General features: G+C 43.1%; 3 protein-coding genes and 1 long non-coding RNA gene across 4 annotated transcripts; 3 read left to right on the plus strand and 1 right to left on the minus strand.

Moving 5' to 3' along the window:
- Nucleotides 1–12,774: 12,774 nt before the first annotated feature.
- On the plus strand, nucleotides 12,775–14,938 carry LOC120959300 (cilia- and flagella-associated protein 20). The gene is made up of 2 exons (XM_040382588.2): nucleotides 12,775–13,241; nucleotides 14,070–14,938. The coding sequence occupies exons 1-2, from the start codon at nucleotides 12,966–12,968 to the stop codon at nucleotides 14,394–14,396; spliced, it is 603 nt and encodes a 200-aa protein (XP_040238522.1). The 5' UTR covers nucleotides 12,775–12,965; the 3' UTR covers nucleotides 14,397–14,938.
- Nucleotides 14,939–16,113: 1,175 nt separating this feature from the next.
- Nucleotides 16,114–18,407, plus strand: LOC120958728 (DNA fragmentation factor subunit beta). Its single transcript, XM_040381712.2, has 4 exons — nucleotides 16,114–16,616; nucleotides 16,974–17,097; nucleotides 17,202–17,387; nucleotides 17,467–18,407. The coding sequence occupies exons 1-4, from the start codon at nucleotides 16,464–16,466 to the stop codon at nucleotides 18,279–18,281; spliced, it is 1,278 nt and encodes a 425-aa protein (XP_040237646.2). The 5' UTR covers nucleotides 16,114–16,463; the 3' UTR covers nucleotides 18,282–18,407.
- Nucleotides 18,408–18,490: 83 nt separating this feature from the next.
- On the minus strand, nucleotides 18,491–19,596 carry LOC120958899 (uncharacterized). Its single transcript, XM_040381965.2, has 2 exons — nucleotides 19,298–19,596; nucleotides 18,491–19,226 (listed from the first exon to the last, which is right to left on the minus strand). Exons 1-2 carry the CDS (start codon nucleotides 19,368–19,370, stop codon nucleotides 18,691–18,693), a joined length of 609 nt encoding a protein of 202 aa, XP_040237899.2. The 5' UTR covers nucleotides 19,371–19,596; the 3' UTR covers nucleotides 18,491–18,690.
- An 893-nt stretch (nucleotides 19,597–20,489) lies between these two features.
- Nucleotides 20,490–23,168, plus strand: LOC125907244 (uncharacterized). Its single transcript, XR_007452523.1, has 5 exons — nucleotides 20,490–21,911; nucleotides 22,119–22,229; nucleotides 22,321–22,428; nucleotides 22,488–22,828; nucleotides 23,059–23,168. It is a non-coding gene; the product is annotated as an uncharacterized LOC125907244 (long non-coding RNA).
- Nucleotides 23,169–23,182: the final 14 nt, after the last annotated feature.

Below are 23,182 nucleotides of genomic sequence, written 5' to 3' on the forward strand. Positions count from 1 at the left end.
CAGTCCGTTAGCACGTCTGGGCGCGTCTGGGTGAGTGAGGCTGGCCGAACATCGAACCGGGGCTGCAACCGCCCAGCGAGAAGGGGAGGAACCTTGAAAACAACCTCGCAAGAAAACCTGGTTCTTCTGGTGATTCTTTTTTTGCTGCTGCTGCTGCGTGCGTTTGATACGATCGAGAAGAATCCCCTCGCATTGTGTGTCGCTGTGTGTCTGTGTTTGTCCTCGCGCTATGGCGCTGCGTTCGATTGGCACATTGTGTAGAGCGCGCGCGATAGAGAGCGGTAGCGCGTGATCACCGCGCCCCGTGCGCCCTAGGTGGCAGAGCGAGCGAGAGGCCAACCTTGGCAACATATCGCGGAACAGAACATCTTCCTGCCAGTGCTGCTGCTAACCAGCTGTATTTCTACTGATCTGTTTCCTTTTCTTCTCTTATCAGCTGTTGTAGTGTTGCCGCGCTCTGCCCGGTCGCGACAACGCGCACAACCAACCTTCTACCAACCAACGCACACGGCCAAATCGATCCGCCGGTTGGTGGGCGCGACGTTGCAAAAACGATAAAGTTAGCCCCGGTTTTTTGTGTTGAAGTTTTTGGGAGGGGGGGGGGGGGGGGTTGAAGATGACGTCGATGGGTTGGGGCGCGTGTGCAACGACTTTTTTTTATGGCCTGGGGGAAGTCTTTTACTTTTTCCACTTCAAGGTCCTCCTCCAACCTCCACGCACGCACGTAGTTTGAATAAATAAATGAGCCAATCCGCGGGTTCGCGATCGCTCTCTCTCTCTCTCTGTCTCTCTGCTCCACCAACAACCGCCCCAGAGCAGCTTCGATCGTACAGATCGTGTCCGGGTCGTTTGGTTGAAATTTGTCCTGTCTGACGCTTCCGTGCGTGCGGCGATAGCTCTAATTCTTCTTCATCATTTTCGTTCAAACCAAGAATCGTTTGAGCGCACAGTTTCTGAAGTGCATTTTTCACATTCCATTCCCGCAACGGCGCGCAGTATTACACTCCGGATGTTCCTAGTCCGCCACAATCAAGATGGGTTTCCTTATCTTACGCCCTTATTTTCTACGTCAATCGCATTTCAGAATGGTCGCCCGAGAAGCGGACACGATAGCGACGACTGTTCGCTCTTCACCTGTCCTGTTCGGCACACCAGGCTGTCCTCAATACCACCGCAAAGCGGCGCATTATGGAATGCGATTGGAATGTGCACCCCTCCCCAAACACCACCGGTATGTCAATGACCTTCCCTTTTGCCTTCCCTTCGCGATAAAGTTGGCTCGCTGTATGCGTAGTTCGGGACTGTTTGCCGCGAAATAGGTACGCCGGAGCGATCTCCTCTGCTGCGCCTGTCTTTTGTTTTAAGCGCAGTGCGTTGTGCGCACTTTTGCGCGCGCGCGCACGCTTGTTCCATGTGTCATGGCCTGCCGCAAGTAAGTGGTCATGCTTGCGATTGTAACAAGTGGGACAAAAACAAAGAGTGATAAAGTGAAGAACAAAAAGAGCAGTACACAGTGTGTGTGTGTGCCTGCTTGTGTACACACCGATTGGACGGCGGCGGATACAAGCGCGAATAAGATCCATCAGGGGAGGAAGGGGGCTAAACTGACGTCAGCATAATGAACTTTCCGGCAAACAACAAACAGCCAGCGAGAGCGGGTAATGAACGGAAAGCATGTTTCTGGTGACGTCATGCGTTTGTGTAGCTGTTTTTTTTTCATTGCTTTTTATTCGGAGCCTCCTCCTCTTCCTCTACAAGAGAGGCCAAAATTCACAAATCAACAACGTGTTTCGCTTCTAGTTTTTTGCGTATTGCTCAAAGCAGCAAGTTGAAGGGGGTAACCACCATTCCCAAATAGAAATAATTACGATTTCTTTCCACACCGTGCCAGATTCGTTCCAATCAGTTTAAACCGCTCCAGGAGGTCGTTGAACGCAAATGAGGATTGAACCGTTTTGTGTGGCTGTGTGTGTGTACGCGCTTGTTTTTTTAGTGACTTTCCCATCGTTGAAAGATCTGTTAGTTTTATGGCCGATAAACGAATGATAATCTTTCAATTAAGTTGGACACACAACGTTTTATGCTCTGTATCGGGCTGCTCGTTTGCCTGCCAGATCGCGTTGCTTTTAAGAAGCATTTTTGTCATTTTGAAATCATCGATTAAGCACACCCCGTTTTTTTTTTTTTGCTTAATTCCTTGCCTCTCCCTACGCAAGGGGTTTGGCTGCGCTGAGTCAGCGCAAATAAATGCGCATGGGACCACAGCGCCCTTGATTCCATTCTCGCCCCCCCTCGCTCTCATGGTAGGTTGATGATTAATGGCAATGAATTTTAGGTCACTTCGTCAATGGGAAGGCAAACGCCCGGCGGGACGGATCCCTCCATATCAGCTCGAATAGCCGGCTTTGACGCGTACGCGTATCGGATAGTGATAAGAGGACGGTAGGGGCAAAATTCCAGTTTGTCAAATGTTTCTGTGTTGCTCATTATCCGCTTCCGTGCAGGGCGGGTGCTTGTCCGTGGTCTCTCTCTCTCTCTGTCTCTCTCTCTTTCACTCCCGGTCTGGGATTCGGACAAATCGAACGCGCCCAATTAGAGGCGTCAAATTTGACACAAAAGAAGCTGTCGCCCTCGAGGGCCGAACGTTTGTGGTAACGCAAACCTCCTCCCCATATGATGCCGCATGCCAAACCGAAAAAGGACAACCGGATCCCAGTCTCGGCACAATCCTGTTGCGCCGTCCGTCTGTTGGATCTCGCGGGCCGGCACTCGCGGGCATGGGTGGAACTGGTAGAACCTGTTGTGTGCTTTTGCAGACGCACGCAGCTAAAACTTTTTTCGACACTGGTAGGATGCCCGTATATGGGCAAATGGTGAGGCAGCCGCTCGCCAACGATCACACGAGAGTCGTCTCGCGGATGCAAAGGAAGAAAAGGTGGCCGTGGGGTTCGCGTTTATTTCGCACGTTTCGCTTTTCATGGTGGGGGAAACAGTGTGAATAGAGGAAATTCTGGTGGTATGTTGATTGTAATGCAGTTTGCTGCAGAATAGAATTGTTGCCGCCCATTTAGTTTCAACATTGTATTAGAAAAGCACCACCCTTTAAGATGGATCGTGATTTGATAAGAAAAGAGAAAATATATAAGATAAAAAAAGATAGGACAAAACAGAAAAAAAGATAACACAACAAAAAGATGCTAAAACATCAATATCAAATATAATTTTTAATATTATTGATAAAAAATAAGTAATAGTGATAGTAAGTATTGATAGTAAGTGACACTGAAAAAAACGCTACAATATAGGTAAAACAAAATGTAAATGTATACAGCAAGATAGAAAAGGAAAGTTCGAAACATAAACAATAACAACAAAAATATACAGTATGAGACATAAACCAACAACAACAAAAATAGGTAAGTTTGGGAATACATTATAATCAAAAAGAAAGGTTTGAAAGTATCCAAAAGAAATAGGAAATACACAAATAAACCAAATGAATGAATAGTTTATTTGTTTAGAAATTGCAAGATAAAGCAATGTAAGCTCCTTTGTATTTAATTGCAGAAAATGTATCAACAGAAAAGGGAAAATAATCATTGATAATGCAAGTTGGAAAGTTTCAGCAGTAAAGCAATATAATGTCTTTGAAAGTGCATTAAGCAGTTCGACGCTAATAAGCAGTATATTTTTAAGTAAAACCACATGAACAGGCATACACTTGAACAGCAACACATTTAATATGTTTTAATTATTCTTTGCTGGGCGCCATTCTCTTACATCGTAAAAATAACTAACCTTCAGTTTTTACCTGTTGCTGTCTTCCGGCTATGGCTGTCCGGCCGCTGGCCCTGATGGATGGACGTATCGCCTCGATCGTGTCTCCATCATTTCTGGCCCACACTCACACTCATTTTACTCTCAGAAAGAGGGAGAGAGAGAGACAGAAAGACAGAAGCCGGGACGCTACATCATTCATTATTGAAAGAAATCTATTTTAAGCATCAAACCCACCAGCAAACCAACCATCCCCTTCCCTCTCCCACGCTTAGCATTAATGTGCTGTCCACGATTCTTTTTTTTGCGTCTTTTTTGCACTCTTCTCATCTGTCGATTTCGGTTATTTTTGTAGCCCGACGTGGAATTCCTACAGGGGAGGAAGAATGAGGTGGAACACACACCCTCAGGGCCTTCGGTTGAGATTGAGGGCTGAGGGGAAGGCGGAGAGTTGTGTTCTCACCCACGTACCCCAAGAGTTTTCCCCGGCGAAACAGCAGCAGCCGCGTTTGTTTGGTGGTGGTGGTGGTGGGCTTGACTTTTTGACGTCTATGCTACACTTTCCTTTCGGGTGGAGTTGCTTTTCTGCTTTTATGGAGATCTTCGCGCGCGGGTTTTTGCTGTGATGTGAAAGCAATTTTCTCTCCCCCCCCCCCCCCCCCAACCTCGTCTCACTGTTGCGCTGCACTGTGTTGCGTATCGCGTTTACAGTTGATGTTAGCTAATTTCGGCCAAATACACACACACACCCACAATCGTGCGCTGGAAAGGTGGAGAAAGGCACACAAAAAACCTTGAAAGCAACTGGAGCAATGTGCAATGTGGATGGTTGAAAGATCGCAGGGGAGGGAATGAATGAGGTGTATTGTGTCAATCATAATTCAGTACATGTTTAGTTTCACGTGCCAAACTGTGGTTCTGATTTGTTTTGTGTGTCACCTCCACGCTTGAATGTTTATTGCGCTTTTAAGCCCTGAAATTGCGGGAAATTATCTTATCATTATCTTGCCATCAGCATAGAGTTTGTCACACGTGTCTATTTTTTTTTTAAATAAACCTTAAAGCTACTTTTTGATGTGTAAAATCCTTATAATTGTAATTCTCTATCTTCTTGTGCATTTTAGGCCACCCTCAGAGCGGCGGCAAAGCGGATGTTTCCAGCAGCATTCAGTGATTGCAATATTCCACGCCAGAACGCTTTTCTTCTCCACCTACTCCACATAAATCCCCCCTATCACTGATCACGCTGGATTCAACGTGGCGTGGCCACAGCTCGCGATCTGCATGCGAGGGAAGCGGTAATCGGCACCGCGCTCCGCCCATTCTTTTCCCTATCGCTTCATCATGCTTCCGGATCACCGGATGTGGTGAAGCTGTCGTGCCCGCCCTTTCGTTAAACAGTGCGCCGTTGTGCCCCTCATTTCTCTCTCCTGTTCTCTCTCTCTATCCGTTCCAGCAAAACAGGAAGGAAGTATATGTGTGTCTGTGTCTGTGTGTGGCGGGGGAGGCCCCGGCATTAGACGAAAGCATGCAAACGATCAACAGCGATTCGTCACTGTATGATTCATCGTTCATCGCTTGTTTGATGGCTCAATCGGCCACTCTAACTCATCATCATTACGATCATGAAATCCATCATGAACATTGGCGCAGTTGAATCATTCGGCAATACTGCATCGTTTCCTTCGTTCTGCCCATGACAAACGTTCCTCCTTTGCAGTGCCATTTCCTTCTTTGCAAAAAGAGACGAAAGGAATTCGCAAAGCCCCTAACCCCCGGAAAGAAGCGCCCTGTGGCGGTGTGAGGACCACCTATTAATTATTAATGTGCCGATTTCCGGTTGACGTCAGTGTATGTGTGTGTGTGTGTGTCTCTTGGTCTTTATGTGCGTGCTTATGTTCCGGAATCAACTCAGCTACGAACGTTCAATGAACCCCCGGTGTCGCCTGTGTCCAGCGAGAGCGCACTTTCCGGGCGCATCTTTACCCGGCCATGCAACAATGTATCGAAGGGCAGGTGCTGCTGCTCACTCACTGCATCATCGCTTTGTCACATGTCTATTGTACTTCATCAGGTGCTCTGGTGGATTTGAGAAAACCCGGCACATGTTGGAGTACACTCTATGTGCTGACAAGAATTCGCCCGTGCGTGGTGGGTAAAGGCGTGATTGCTGCGCGTGCCTTTTGGTTGTGTTTGGTTAACAGTGATAGCAAAAGTGTATGGATAAAAAACAGTTAAATAATAATTTTCCACATGTGTATCGCAAAAAAAGACTAGATAATAAAGAGCTTCCCGTTTGTTTTGTTAACCAATATCACAATTCAATTAGTTACTTAGAAGGTTGAATTTGAAACAAACAAAAAAAAAGAATAAAAAATGCTAAATAACCTCTAATTTACTACGTATGATAGTTTGTCTCACAATAGGGTAACTGAACAAAAAAAGTGTAAAAATTATGACCACCCCTACTTTTGTTAAATTTTTTGTTTAACTACTATTTTGCTGTTTTTTTTTTTATTCAGAAGAAACGGCATTTGCCATATTGCTAATTATTATTTTGTTATTTGCCCTCAAAAAGGATGTTTTTCACATGAATTTGCTAATTGCTTAGCAGTTATACTACTAATTAGGTTCAAAGTCTTGCTTTATTCCGTTTACATGTCGTTTATTTATTATTTTTATCATCCCTGATATAACAAAGTGACTATAAACATCCAGAAAAATAAATTTTAGACTTTTTTGAAACATTTTATTTATATGGTTATATGTTTTCAAATACAGATACATTTTACTTAATCTTGGCGAATGGTTCTACTTTTTCTTTGACACAACAACCGTTGTCGGTCCAGGCCTACCTGTACCACTAGTGGGCTCGGCTTTCAGTGACTTATTGATTACAGGCGTCCCCCGAGTTACGACCCCCTCGAGTTACGACGATTCGCAGATACGACAATTTTGATTTTGACAGTTGAAAGTTGTCATTGACAAGAAATTGATGTATTTTTTTGAATATCTGGGCTGATAACCGTTATACACACATTTCCAAAGATTCCACAACTACCCTATCTTGAATATCTATATTGTGTACGATTTTTTAAATAAAATTATTACATTATCGAACATTATTTTAAATAAAATACACGATATCATAAATTCCAACTCTTCAACTTCGGCAATAAACTTTATATTCATAGATATTCGACATACGACTTTTTCGACTTAGGCCTTGCTTTGGGACATTTTTTCGGTCCCAAATACAGTCGTATCTCGGGGGACACCTGTACAAATATCAGGATAGTCAGTCCTACGTATGGGGGAACGGTCCATTCGAGGCTTGAACCCATGACGGGCATGTTGTTAAGTCGTACGAGTACGAGGATTGTACCATTAGACCGTGAAAATTTCTTGCTCTTGCCGCTCCTACATTTAGGTAGAATTGTAAAGGTAGAGACTTAAGTTTTGTATTAAAACGTGTTGTTAAAAAAATTTAACTTGATTGCTGAAATATTTTAATAATTCACGTGTTGCCAAAAATTTATCTTCTCGATAGAGTATACATTCAACACAGTTTTATTTATGTATGCGAAACAAATATATTGTAACGTTCTTTGCGTACACCACAGCCTCATATTTTTGCTCCTGTCAAAACATTACGGCCATTTTACACTAAATGAAACCTTTTACAAATTTCTATTTAAAAAACGTAACATTCTATTAAAAACTATTTTTTTCACATAAATTATACATTAACGTCATGTGTCTTGATACACATCCTTATTTCTCCCTAATTATTTGTCAAATTCCTACGAAATCGAGACGGTCGAAACAGCAGGGTTTTGATGAAAATAATTTTATTATTTATTTAGTAATTTATTTATAAATCTTAGGTTCTGAAATGTTTATGTGAGCATGAAACATTGTTTCTCATATTGTTCAATGCTCAAAAGACATTATAAACAGGTTAATTTGCCAATAATTCAGGAAATCATTTCGCCCCACCTAACCATTTAACCCCACTTTGTCCTGTGTATGTTTTCCGCTGCTTACATATATTAAGGACATATATTTTTTAAACTTTGTTCAAAGCTTCTTGATCTAATATGTTTAATTCTTATTCTATACCTGCTTGGTTAAAATTAAATCTAGATTTTGAGGAAAAATGTAAAATATGTATTGTAATATGATTTTCTTTTGTGGACTATGGCTGTTGTGTTAATGTTGAAGACCACTCATCTATCCAAACCGTACACTAAAAAGTTCTTAGAAATAATACGCTTTAGGATGACAAAGGTACAAAAAATTAAGCAACATATGTAGCCGTTCGTCATGAAAAAAAACTTACTGAATAAATGTACAAAATGGATGTAATGACATACAAACGTATTTTACTTGTTCTTATTATACAAAAACATGACAATTGACTTTTTTCTTAAAGTTTAGAAAAAGCATTCACGGACAGTGGGTATAGAATCTAACAAATGTGATGAAAAACAAAGAAATAATTTTAAATGGTCCTCTAGTTATGAATTATCATCATAAAGCTTGAACATCTTTAAGGAACTTCTTATAGAAAAGATCTGGAGATAATATCTGAATAGGGACAGATCCCGTGGTACAGTCTTCAACTCGCACGACTTAACAACATGTCTGTCATGAGTTCAAGTCTAGAATAGACTGTCTCCCCGTAGCAAGAACTGACTTATCCGGCTGCGTGTGGTACTACATAAATCCCGAAAACCTGTATAGGCCGGCATGTCCGCGTTCAACGTCACGGCAAATAGAAGGAATATTTGAATAATATTACAAATGGTTTCAAAAGATCAGACCAAACTAACTTCATTAGAGCAAGGTGTGAAACTCATTAGGTCTAAAAACTTATTAGAATCTATGCTGATTTTTTCTACAAAATCCCTTTCAAAACGCCTTTTATAGAAAAAAAGCTTTTTGTGTGCATAGGCCTGTAAAGCATGGTGTAGGCACTGAAGATATCATATTATGTTAAATTTATTATGTTCCAAACCTTAATTCCTACGCTAATTCCTACGCTAATATCTACGCTGAATTCCTACACTATTCCTACGTTGTACATTTACTACCGGGTATGGTTTATCGAATGGAACTTAGACTGTATCGATTCTAGACCTGGACCAGGTCCAAATATCATTCCAAATCCGAATCAAGTACAGTTCCTAAAACAGTTAATGCATGGTATGGGTTAATGATCGGTTCCAGGTATTCAGTATCAGTTCCAGGTCCTTTATGAATTTACTTTCAGTTCCAGGACCGATATGAACTCATGAGTAGTTTCCGAACCGGTATGTGTTCAGTATCAGTTCCAAGTTCGTTATCGGTTTACTTTCAGCTCCATGGCCGATGTGGGTTCATGATAGATTCCAAGACCGGTGTGCGTTAATGATCGGTTACAGGACCAATATGGGTTCATGATTCCTTGGCCGATATGAGTTCATGATATATGAGTTCATGAGTTCCAGGAACGGTATATCCTGATATCATGATCTGTTCGAGGACCAGTATGGGTTCATGATAAATATCAGGGCCAATATGGGTTCATGATGGGTTCCAGGACCGGTATTGGTTCATGATCTGCTTTAGGACAGGTCTGGGTGCATGGTCGATTCCATGACCGGTGTGGGTTCATGGTCGGTTTCATGACCGGTAAGGCTTCATGATAGTTTCCAGGGCAGGTATGAGTTGATGATAGGTTCCAGGACCAGTATGGGTTCATGATAGGTTATAGGGCCGGTATGGGTTTATTTATTTATTGAAGATAATTGCGTGGCGCGCGCAGGGGCCTTAGCAATATTAAAAATAAAATAAAACTTAATAAGTAAGATAACCTTACTTGCTATATATTTGGATACAGACATGAACATTTAAACGTGGCAACGGTAATATTGAAGTCAAAAAAGCAGTAGAACTTATTGAAAGCTATTAGTATCAGTTCCAGTACCCGTATGGATTAAAGATAGGTTCCAGTACCGGTCATGATCAGTTCCTAGATCTGTATGACCAGTATCATTTCCTGAACCGATTTGAGTACAGTATTGGTTCTTGGACAGGCATAGGTTCAGTAACCTGGTGACGGACCGGTATCTGCAGTTCTTGAACCAGAAAAGGTGATGAATTGGTGACATGACCAGATTGGATTTGATTTTGGTTTTAGGTTAGGAGTTTTAGGTTATTTGAGTTTAGGGACTATTGTTTTCAGTGCACTCCTTACAGTAAAGGGGAGGAGAGTGCTAGAGTTACGACACCAAAGATTGAAAGGAGCTATGAAACATCATGCAGCGGAACCATTTTTCTGGCTGATAAAGGCCATCATAAACTGGGTGCAGTGCAAGGTGAGAGTATCGAACTTGATTTTATAATCGTTCGAATGTCACAGGGGTCTGAGATAAAGTCTGTCTGGCTGTCCTGTCTGCTCTTGAACATCGCGTTGGAAGGTGCCGTGCAAAGCATGGGGCTAGACCAGTGGCGAATCAAGGGTATCGGGGGTCCTAGGCGGAAAGACGAGTTGAGGCCCCCTGTAAATGGTGTTGTTGCAATTGATTCGCCAGCCTCGGGGTCCCAACGTCCATCCTTCCGGGGGCCCTTGTCTCTAGTACGGATTGCTAAAGTGGCAAAGAAGTGTGGAGTGATAAATAGATTGGCGAAGGATCTCGATTTTTTTTGGGAAAGTTCATCTCTACAAATCATTGATCTCGCCACACTTTGACTTCTGCTCATCCATTTTGTTTCTTGGCAACAAAGGTCAAATTAAAAGACTTCAAAGGTTGCAAAACCGAATTATGAGGTTAATTCTGGGGTGCGGTCGACGTACGCCGTCCGCGGTTATGCTGAATATTCTTCAATGGATGTCAGTAGAGCAGCAGATTGTGTCCCAGACCATGACTTTTATATATATAAAATGTTAAAGGGCCTGTTGCCTGGGTACCTGGGGGAGAGCATAGTTCGGGGGTCCGATATCCATCGGCACCACACACGCAGGGCAAATGAGCCAAGGGTACCTAACTTGCATTCCCTAAGTGCCAGAAACTCTTTGTTTTGCAAAGGGATTCAACGGTACAACAGTCTATCAGATGAAATTAAGAATGCGAGAAGCTTGCCGCATTTCAAACGTAAGTGCGTCATATATGTTGAACAAACTGTATAATTTGAAATATGTGTAGATGTCCCATGTCATTATTAAATGTGTAACTGCAGTTGTCATCACGATCTTTATGATGATGACAAGATTTTTCTTTATATACTATAATTAAAATTAGAAAAAATATAAGAAAGAGTCAACATAGGTTTGAGACACGCGCGCGTACAAGTGGATATTCGGGATATATTTGGGGGAATTTACGGTTTGCACACGGCCTGGGAGTCTCAACAGGGTCACAACAGGATTCACTCATTGATGATTGTAAGTGGCCAATTCCAGATACATTAGGTTCACCTGCTTCGGAAGGTAGTGCCCTAGAGCCAATCATTGACACTAGTGGAACTGGCCATATGCATGTTGCAGTTGTGTTCTGATAAGTAGTGCGACGGATCCATTAGTTGGTTCTTGGCGAGCTACGTAAGGGATACATTAGATTCTCCTGCTTCGGAAGGTAGTGCCCTGGAGCCTGCCATTGGTGCCAGAGACCATGGGGCCAGCGGTTGGCACTAGTGGAACTGGCCATATGCATGTCGCAGTTGTGTCCTGATAAGTGGTGCGCCATTTATTGGTTCTTGGCGGGCTACGTAAAGGATGCTAGGGAATACCATTGTATTCGATGGAGTACGACCCGTTTTTTCTTGATTAAACTATGTTGGTCATCTTGGGTGTGTGTATGACTCGGACAGTTGCATACGGCATACTATAAAATGGCGATCTACGAGGCCCCCAAATCGGCGGGGCCTCAGGCGACCGCCTAGTCCGCCTACCGTTAGATCCGCCACTGGGCTAGACAATGACATCCGTAACATCATCTTCTACCGGTCTCTCCAATTTCTTGGTATCGCGGATGACATCGATATCATCGACAAGGCAATAGTGATGGTGTGTGAGGCGTATACCCGACTCAAACGCGAAGCAGCAAGCCTACTGACTTCTTAAAATTGATTGCGAATCAATACGTTGAAGACTAAATACCTGCTTCCTGATATTTGAGCTCCTGATAGGACCATCCTCGGATATTTTTCGTCTACGACATCCTCAAGGTGGTAGAGGAGATTCTGCTATCTTACTTCGGACAACGACATCAGCATCGAAATCTGGAGACGCATTAGTTGGAATAGTTCTTTAATTCACAAGCAGATGTCATTATCTTCTCCAGCAGTGCCATCTATTACGGCCAAGCTACACGTACCGGACGACATCGGACGATGCCATAAAACGTAGGACCGCAGACAAGAGATTCGCGTCGGGCCGGGCCGTGTCGGATCACAGCGGGCCGATTTTGTATGAGATTTGACAGTTGGCGTTAACGGATTTATAGCATCGTCCGATGTCGTCCGGTACGTGTAGCTTGGCCGTTAACGAATAGCTAAACAATTGAAGTATGATCCATAATTTTATAGCGATTCCCAACTATCAAAATCTTGAGCCCGGGGCAGTGCTTTTTCGCAAGCGATTTAATCAGGCGTGCTGTAAAAATCGTTGCGAATCATCGTCCGACGTTATCTGTCTAATCCAACAAACAAAAACAAAAAGAAAATAAAAGAGAGAGAAAAATAGAGATATGTACTACGTTCTAGTCCACAAATGACAGTCATGACTCGCATTCGATGGAGCTGCCACCGGTCTAATTTAACCATACCCTGCAATGAAATGTATTGTTTTATCTTTCTTTTAATAACATGCCAGCTTTCAACTTATCTGATAGCAATGCATACGTATGCTAATAAAATCAATTTTACTATTTCCTTGAATTTTCGTTTTCAATTTTCAGTTCAATCACCAACGGCATATGCTATAAAAACATCCCTTCCTTTTCACTCCCCGCTGTGGAGCACGTTCGCATCTGTCAACTCGGCGAGCGAGCCCCGGTCGTCGTAAACAAACTTGACATACACGCGAAACGGGAAGGAAAAATAAAACAACTCGCTCGCTGCTCTGACGCCCGCCGCGCTTTGTGTCGTGCTCAGCAAAGTTTTGCCAAATTTTCGTGCCCTTTCGCGTGCTAACGGTTTGAAAAATGTTCAAAAACACTTTTCAGTCCGGTTTCCTCTCGATACTGTACAGCATAGGCAGCAAGCCGCTCCAAATTTGGGATAAAAAGGTTCGCAATGGACACATCAAGCGCATCACGGACCAGGACATACAGTCGTTGGTGCTGGAAATCATTGGCACCAACGTGAGCACCACGTACATCACCTGTCCGGCCGATCCGAAGAAGACGCTCGGCATCAAGCTTCCCTTCCTGGTGATGATAATAAAGAATCTAAAGAAGTACTTCACGTTCGAGGTGCAGGTAAGTGGAAAGCCGGCATCCGTGTACCGGTGTAACGGGTAGCATTATCGGGGTAGTTAGTTCGGCATTTTATGTAAAATAATGTCGCGTCATTGCCTTTAAAGCACAGGTAGCCATTCCTGCAGGAATGGCATATCTCCCTTCAATTGCCGTTGAACCTCCCACACCCCAGGCATGTGAAAGTTCAATGATTTTAACATAACAACGGAAGCGACATTAAAATCCATGCGGAAGCACAGTGGAAAGTGTCATGACCGTTGTCATAACAAACCAATCAATGGGGTGTGGAGGTGTGAATGCATGTTGCTTGATGCATGGGCAAAACTAAAGGGTAGGCTTTGCTTCATTTTACGCTACCGCTTACCATATGCTCTTTTTAATGGTTTACTTGTTCATGCATTTCTACTCATGACTGTTTTAATGGCTTGTAAAAAAGAAACTTTTAATTCAATCAAACAAATTTCACCAAATAATGCCAGTGTCGACCGCAATATTTGAAGTTTGTTTAACGTTGCCCGGGGTTATCGGACGAACAAATCAGGTTCAAGCCAAACATTGCCCCCTTTCTGTCTGTTGCGGTATATTGGCAGGCGACAGTGGGGCGGTTCTGCTATGCTAACTTTGATTTGCTAGCAAAGTTGGTAGGTCACTGCCTCCGCCAGACACAGCTAACACTCACCTGTATTGGTTGCACTGTACTTTCACTAAACGAATTAATTAATCTCGCTTTCTTGTGACGCTTTAGTTTGGTTCAGTGTGCCAAATTGAAAAAAAAGTCTATATTTCTTTTGACATCCTTCTGCTCTTCATTGCCGTTCTTCATTTTAGGTATTGGACGATAAAAACGTTCGCCGCCGGTTTCGTGCCAGCAACTATCAGTCGACGACGCGCGTTAAACCCTTCATCTGTACCATGCCGATGCGGTTGGACGAGGGCTGGAATCAGATCCAGTTCAATCTGTCTGATTTTACCCGCCGCGCCTACGGTACCAACTACGTGGAAACGTTGCGCGTGCAGATACACGCCAACTGCCGAATACGCCGCGTGTACTTCTCCGACCGGCTGTACTCGGAGGATGAGCTGCCAGCGGAATTCAAACTGTTCCTGCCGATACAGAAGCCACAGTCGAAAGCGATTGCCCAGCAGGCCTGCTAACACAGACGCACAGACAGCGAGATACATTCGGAGGAGAGTGTGTATTTTAGGTTAAGACGCAGGAGTGTGTTCATAACATATTTGCGTAGGACGATGCCGTTTGCAGTTGATTGCACATTATCGAGAGCGTGTGAGTTTAGTTAACCTTTAGGCTAAGTCTTTCACACACATACAAACAAAACATGTTGGCAGATGGAAAATTATAAAAAAGTGTCCTTAAACTATGATCCAAAGCTTAGTGTACCGCGCACAGCATCCACCTTCCGCTGCTGTGCGCCTTTATGATTTGCTTGCTAAATAACACACCCCAAACCCAATAGTTTCGATGTAAAGGATGTGTTTTGGGAAACTGCGAAACGAAACACCTGCACAAGTACGCACATATCGTAAAATCGTGCTCGTAGTGTGAGTGAGTCACACAAATGTAGGTTTAGTTAATGTTTGATTACCGCAACTGCCATGCTTTTTAATTTATTCTGTGAATTAAACAAACGATTGAATAATAAAACCAGGTGGCGCTCTTTGCTCAAGTTTTGAATAAATACGAACAGTTTTTCATTTACTGTATCGTGACTGTGCGGAAAGGCGCTAGTTGACTGAACGTTGTAAATTCCATTATTTTGAATCGTCTCGACAGATCATTAATTTAATGACAAGAAAAACTGATACAAGTTTTTATTGAAAAACGATAGCTACTTAATTTTTTCACGTATCGTTTGTAAATTTAATATTTATGACGAGAACATGTTAAACCTAGTTTAAAAAAAAATCCAAATATTTTTCTTTTTAATATTTTCTTTTGATATCCCTTTTCTCTACGACCGGCAAACCCGAGTATCCCATACATTTTGTATGGGAAGTGATAACTTTTAATTAGAAAACTTTAATGCCTTTTGATGTAATGAATATTAAAATTTCAAATTTGGTTTAAAGATAAACATACTAATCTCATTTAATTTGTTGAAGAAATGGGAATTTTAAAGTTGCATTGTCTATTTTTTTACTATTTTGTAATACATGATAACCATTTTTTCATGGGCAGCCTTCAATGCTGCACTATATAAAAAGCATTAGTAATTACGTACTTCATGGATGATTCTGATTATCTTTATTGAATATGAATAGAAAAGCAGAAAATGCTTTTTCAAACATTTCGTTTAACTTTAATTTATTTAATACAAAAAATTCAAACGTATAAAATGCTTTGAATATTATTTAAATATGCATTATGTTCTACTTTTTCCTTAAATGTGCTTTCTTCTAACTTCTTCAATTGTAAAATATATAATCACCTGAAAAATGTATGGAAAAAGGTACTTTCCATCTATTTTACATATAACAGCATAGAAAAACCTCAATTGAAAAGGTGACTTGTCAAAATTTAAAAAAAAATATTGAAAATAGTAAACGAGATTTAAAAAATCCTATTTCTTCACTAAAATAAATGAGACTAATTTAAATTTAAATTTTCAATGCAACAAAAGTTATTAATGTTTTAGTTTGACAAATAATAACTTCCCATACATAATTTATAAAATACCCGAGTATGCCGATCATAGAGATGAATGTGTAAATTTGGCCATTGAGACAACGGTTAACTCAAAGAGAAAGAAAAACATCCCCCATGCTCCCCATTTTAATCCCTTCTGTCAAACTTTCAAACGTCAAACTGTCATTTATTGCCGAGCCGATCCGACACGAGCCGCCGATATTTGCGCAATCGCATTTGTTGCCAAACAAAGAGTCGTGTAAACAAGAACAGCAAAAACAAGATGTTCGTCGTTCTCGTCGTCGTCGTCGGCCCACGTATGGAAAAGCGGTGCGTACCGTGAGGCGAAAGGTCATTATCATCACTGCAACTGCATCCCGCGAATGCAAACGTTGCTTCACCGCCGAACAGTGCGAACCAGCTAGCCGAACGAACCATTTCGTAAAAGTGTTATCATCCTCCGGCCAACACTCAAGCTCACTCGCGGTGCCTCAGGTTTCAAGGCAATCGGTGCGGTTTCAGGTAGTTTTGTCGTTCAAGCACACCACCACCACCACCCACATCCCCAGGAGGAGGAAATGTTTAACCTGTTCGCGGGCAAGGACAAACCGGCGGCCAGCGGTGGACCACTGCAGGGCTACAAGGTGACGGATGTCGAGCGGAGCCGCAAGTACGGCGTGGCCGCCGACTCACTTCGCATGCTCCGGGCGAAGGCGTCGGAAAAATTCAAGGTAAATAACCTGGCAACCCTATCCCCGGGTTGGTGGCATTGACCTGTTTGGCAGCTTGGCGTCGCCTATTTTGGCGTCCCCTAGATGCGCTGACCCGTTGCATTGAATGCATCGAAGCGGAAAGGTCAAAGGCTTTTTATAGGCAATTCCAAAAATGGGAAATGTCCTTGATAAGGGGATTGGATTGGGATTGGAGCAGCGGTCGATGTGTGTGTGTGTGTGGTACGTAAATAGGAAATGTGTCAAGGTCACATTGGAGAAAGTAGGTCTGGTGTGTGGGATAAACTGATAATTCTTCTACGAGTATATGAATGAATTAATAGTATCTTGTTAATCTGTATGCTATTTTCTTTACAGATACCAGAATGTCGTGTGTATCTTGCCCAGGACGGCGTGGAAGTGACCGATGAGGATTACTTTCGAACGCTGCCCGCTCAGATTCTGTTCGTGGTGGCTGGCAAGGATACGATCGTGCAAACCGGTACGAATCGAAGCATTTAATTCAATGCCCACAGAACAGAAGAGGGACGTTAATAATTTGGTATTCCTTTTTTGGTATCAATCCACATGGGAGGGATTTATCAGATTTCGAGCTAATGTACAACGCCATCAAGACGGCCCACACGGACCTGCTGCATGCGGGCGAGCTGGCCCAACAGTTTGTCAGTAACAATCAGCCGGAGATTTCGAAAATCCTCTTCAACGCCCAGCGTGGTCGGGATGATTTGATTCAGCGCAGTGCCCGGGAAGAGCACGCGGAATGGTTTGTGGGTAAGACGAAAGCCGCTGTTGTGTCGTGTGACTGAGCCACGGCTGAATTGATGGTTTCTGTTTCTCACCTTCTTCCCAGGAATTGACGATCGCGCGGTAAAGACAAAGGAGGAAGTGATGAAGCGGCGCGGCCAGGATCGAATTCGTGGCTATTTTTACAAAACCAAGGACGAGCTGACGAAGTGCGCGATGTACCGGGGCAGCCCGATGGCGCGTGAGCTAATCGATGAGATGCTGGAGCTGTTCCGCCAGCTGCTGGTGGGATTCGATTACTTTAGCTGCATGTTTGACCGCAGCTGCCAGCGCCGGATGGAGCTGAAGCCGGACACCGAGGACGGTGGGGACGAACCGGACGCGCAGCGGATTCCACCGAAGCGCTTGAAACTGTTGGTGCAAAGCTCGCTCGGCCGGGGCTGCCGGATCGAGCCGTACAATGTGGCGCTGTGCAGCGAGCGGGGCGACTTTCGGTGTATGGGCGTGTGGAAGGACGAGCGGTGCCGGTACGCTAGCCATCGCATCAATCCGTACGCGAGCCGGGAAAACTTGATCCTGTTTCAGGTGTGGAATCTGGACCATCAGGTCGAGATTAGCCGGAGCGTGCTGCCGTCCATACTGGACAACGTGGAGCGGATGGTGTCGAGCGCGGATGGCGGCGGCGGAGGCGCACCGATGTGCAAGCTGCACCGGCGCAAGGGCAAAAACTTGTCTGTGATAACGTACTTCCTGGAGCTGTTTACGCTCAGCAATCTGAAGCTGGTGCACATCGTTTGCCACGACAAGACCGTCCACGAGCTCATCTCGAACGGGACGATCATCTGCGATCGGTGCGAGGAGTATAAGTACATTAAGCAATTTCAGCGCAAATTACGGGAGCAGAAGGACGCACTGCTGTAAGACAGACCTGGTGTGGCGTGGGTGTGGCGGTTAGTTTTGACTCGGTAACGATCTCGTGACGTAAAGACAAATATTTAAGCAAAATATATATATTCTACAATAAACGTTCTCACCTCATGGGCGCAATCGTGTGTGTTCGTTATATAATGCCAAAAAGCGCGCCGTGTACCTTCTTTCATCCGAAACACGAGTAAGGAGACGAGATTGGGTTGGCTTTGGTCAATACGTTTGGGTTTTATTTACATCAGATCATATTTAGAAGGAGAAATCAAGTTCACGCTTCATCAAGTTAGTTCGAACAATCGTTACTCTGGCACACCGATTAAATATGTTTTTACACAAAAAATGTCACAATTAAATGCCTACCAATTACAAGGATTGTAAATCTACACAAACACGAATTTACCTCCTAAAACATAAACTCCAAATCCTGGATGTCGACCAGCGGAAAATCGTCGGCAGGCAGATCTAACGGTTTTACGGACGAAAAGCGCTGATCGTTCAGTGGCCGGAAGTTGTCCTCGTTCCACGACACATCATCCAGATCCGGCAGATCGAGCGGACCGGGCGTGATCGGGGGTAAAGGTTTGCGCTTGATCGCACACGACACGCCGGTGAAATCAATCATCTGTTCCAGCAGATCGTTCCGCAGACAGTTCGACTGCTCCCAGCCATACTCAGCGTACTGTGGCGAGAATGTATCGAATGCAGCTGCACTGTTGGATGGTTTGCGGGCAGGGGCAGCTTTCTCGTTGGTCAGTCCAATCTTGTGCATAATGCTGTTCGCACTTGCTTTTAGCTGCTTGCCCTGTGAGCCGATGATGCTTTTGCCTTTGCCATCTTGGTGTACAACGGTGCGCTGCTGTCCCTTGTTGTTGGTTAGATCTTTCAGTGCGAAAGCGGACGAGGACCGTGAATCGCTTCCTTTCAGTGAGCTGAGGTTCTCTGTGGAATGAGACCGAAAAAATGCGTTGAAAAGAGTAGCGCAATATAAGAAACAAGAACGGGTCACTTACTTCCGACAAAGTGATGATTTCCGTTGGCTTGGTTTTGGTTGTTAAGAATTCCGAACGCTCGTGCAGATGCCATTTTGTGATGCTTTCAATCGAAGACAATGGCGTCGCAGATCGGGATGCTGGTGCGATGGAGTCGGATCTCCGTGGAGCAAAACTAGACGATGTAGAGCACAGTGCCGTTGCTTACTGTGTGACAAAATACACGCAGAAAATGTACGTAAGTTAGCGAAACAAAAATTCGGTTGCAAATGAGCGCGTAGGTCGTGCTTTGATTTAACTCGAGTGACAGTTGAAAATGGAAGTTCAACTCGACGTTGTAAACGGAGCTTAACTGTCAGTCATTCGATGTAAAACTGGTGTAATGTGCTGAATTGAAATTATACCAGTTTGAAACTGCAATAATGAGCGGTTGAGAGTTGAATTATAAAATCATTCAGTGATTTGCCCGAGAGAGACTCGGGCAGTGCTTTTGTTTCCCGTTTCGATTCAATCGTGATGTGGAAGAAGGGAAGGGGGATAAAATATTGATAATGGTACATTTTGCACATCATCTTTTGTATAAAACAACGATTAGCAGAACGGGCCAACATTATTTTCTATTAAATTTTTGCCATTATTTAGTTATTTCTAAAAATCGTGAGACTGTCAAAGGGTTGAAATACACCGTGTTTTCATGGTTTTGAAGATTTTTTGAGCATGACGAGTCTCGTGGTACAGTCATCAACTCGAACGACTTAACAACATGCCCGTCATGGGTTCAAGTCCTGGATAGACCGTGTCCCCATACGTAAGTCTGACTGCTATGGGTAAACAATTAGCCACTGAAAGCCAAGTCCATTAAAGGTACCGGCAGGCCTTGGCCAACAACGGTTGTTGTGCCAAAGAAGACGAATATTAATGAAAATTGAAATTGTGGTGTATATGAAAAATTATGGGGAACAAATGAAATCTCTTGTTCTGGCTCACATGTTTCTTTACTTATTTATTTGTACCCATGTTTGCCTTACTCATTTGGCTGAGATAACTTACATTGCATACCGGTCACCGGTTCAACCGGTTTGTCCGCAACCAAAGTTAAAAATTAAAATCATGTTTCGTTTAAACGTATCAACGTTATCGTAAAATCAAAATGTTACGACCAAATATTAAATTGCCATACCATGGCAAGAAGGGGTTTATTTGCTCCATATAATGTCCGTCTTCTTAGCCGGTCTATATAGTACAGTTGTCAACTCGTACGACTTAACAACATGCCCGTCATGGGTTCAATCCCCAAATAGACCGTGCCGCCATACGTAGGACTGACTATCCTGCTATGGGGGGGAACCAATTAGTCACTGAAAGCCAAGCCCACAAGTGGGTACAGGCAGGCCTTGACCGACAACGGTTGTTGAGCCATATAAAAAAAATGTCTGTCTTCTCTCACTTTCAACACTCAATTGCAATTAATATTGAAATTTGAGTTTGTAAGTTTTCTACGCTCAATTTTTAATCATAATTTCTACGCTAAATCCTATGCTGATCATATAACGAAGCGGAACAGGAACTATATCGGTCCCAGGACAGGAAGACGTTCATGTTTTAATCCGAATCTAATTTAGGTTCAGGTACAGTTTCAAGATCAGAAACTGTTTCAGGACCGGTGTGGGTTCAGATTCAGTTCCAGCACTAGACTAGACGGACACTACATGGAGCTCCTTGCCATGCTCGACAACTCCCGACATACACCTGTTTCCATCTACGTTCGAATCTCGTGCCATTTGCATCGAATCGCAAACCGCCTGCTTTGAATCGCACGCCACTACGATTGAATGCGTGCAACCATGGTTGAATCGCGTGCCAGTACGGTTGAATCGCGTTCCACTATGGTCGAATCATATGCCACTACGATCGAATCGTGTGCCGCTACCATTGGATTCCTGAAAGCAAGAGCATAGTAAACTGTTTGTTTACGTTTGAAAGCTGTTTCTTTCTTCACCGACGGCATTTAGCTAGTAAAATACTAATAAAAAGGAATTCTCTGATTATAGGTATATCACGAATATTGGTTCAAACCATGGTCCCTTGTTGATGGTAAAATCCTTGTTTTCAACTAATATTCGGTGTTCGTTGTTGATGGTAAAATCCATGGTTTCAACCAATATTCTTCGGGTTTACCTATAATCAGGGAATACACCTGTTTCCATCTACGTTCGAATCTCGTGCCGTTTGCATCGAATCGCAAACCGCCTGCTTCGAATCGCATGCCACTACACCAGCAGCACCAGTGTCAAAATTCAGGCTCACCCGAGTGTCATCTGAGCCCTCACTGTGAGTGTGGAGTGAGTGTGGAAAAACAGTCCAAATTGACATTCATAACGAAGGGCGGGGGAGCGCTTGCTGTCAAAAATGTGGGTGAAAGAAGCCCTATTTGACTGTGGATCGTTTGGCTAAAAAAAAGTAGGTGATATTGTCCCCCACACTTGTGTACCATTTCATTTCGTGTTGTTGTTGTGTATTGGTATTCCACCGTGTGCTCCCGTTGTGTGCCATTGCGTGTTGTGTGTATTCGTATGCCATCGTGTACTCTCGTACTCTTTTGATACTTGGCCTGTGTGAGAGAAGAGAGAGAGAGGTTAGACTTTTTTTAATTAAACTTACCGTGGCGCTGCTGGTATTCGATTCATCGACGACATCAAGTAGGGCCTTTCGCTACAGTCGGCGTTCTCATTTATCTATTGGTCTGGATCGAATACGAGTGTGTTACGTTGCTACATATAGAAATTAATATTGTGTTTACCACTTTCATGATGCGATGGTAATGTTTCATTATTGTTCACAGATATGGAAAACAAAAACAAAAACGTAAGCATCGTAGACGAAAATGGGAATCCTGGTAAGCGGCCCTTAAGCATGCTAAGAAATTTTGAAGAAGAAGAAGAAACAACACTTGGTATGTATTTAAATGTTATAGTTCGATTTTCACCATTCTTAAACTTTGTAATTAATTTGCGTTATGTTGCTTCGATGTTGCTTTTATACAGATTCTGGAAACGCTAAAAAGCAGCAAAAAGAGCAACCATCTGGGACAATGAAGAATTATATTGTTTTTCCAAATGGACAAAAACTAGAAATTCGTGGCACTATTTGTGGTGAGTGTAATGGAGAATTCGTTCTTACGTTCATGAGTAATTTTATCGTTTCCATGCAGGTGCTGTCAATCTGGATCAAACTGTATGTGCGAAACCATTATATGCTAATCCGAGTGAGTTATTTCAAGATCCTTTATGTTACTTCGTTATTAACAGTACTTTTTTTCTTACAGGCTCCACACAAACACAGCAAACTATTTTTTTAAAAACTGCTGGAGCTACTCCATGTAAGATTCATGAACACCCTTCCCTCAACCTTTTGAAATAATCGTTATCTTTTTCGCAGGTACTACCAAACCTGTACAACAGCCATTAGATGTTAAAAAGTCTGCTGGAAAACCAGATCCCGTCACACATACACAGCAAACTATTTTTTTAAAGACTGCTGGAGCTACTCCAAGTGAGATTCATGAACACCCTTCCCTCAACCTTTTTAATAATCGTTATCTTTTTTGCAGGTACTAGCAAACCTGTACAATAGCCATTAGATGTTAAAAAGTCTGCTGGAAAGCCACATCCCGTTACACAAACACAGCAAACTATTTTTTTAAAGACTGCTGGAGCTACTCCAAGTGAGATTCATGAACACCCTTCCCTAAACCTTTTTAATAATCGTTATCTTTTTTGCAGGTACTAGCAAACCTGTACAACAGCCATTAGATGTTAAAAAGTCTGCTGGAAAGCCACATCCCGTTACACAAACACAGCAAACTATTTTTTTAAAGACTGCTGGAGCTACTCCAAGTGAGATTCA

This window comes from Anopheles coluzzii, chromosome 3, assembly GCF_943734685.1.
Source record: "Anopheles coluzzii chromosome 3, AcolN3, whole genome shotgun sequence".
NCBI classification, from domain to species: domain Eukaryota; kingdom Metazoa; phylum Arthropoda; class Insecta; order Diptera; family Culicidae; genus Anopheles; species Anopheles coluzzii.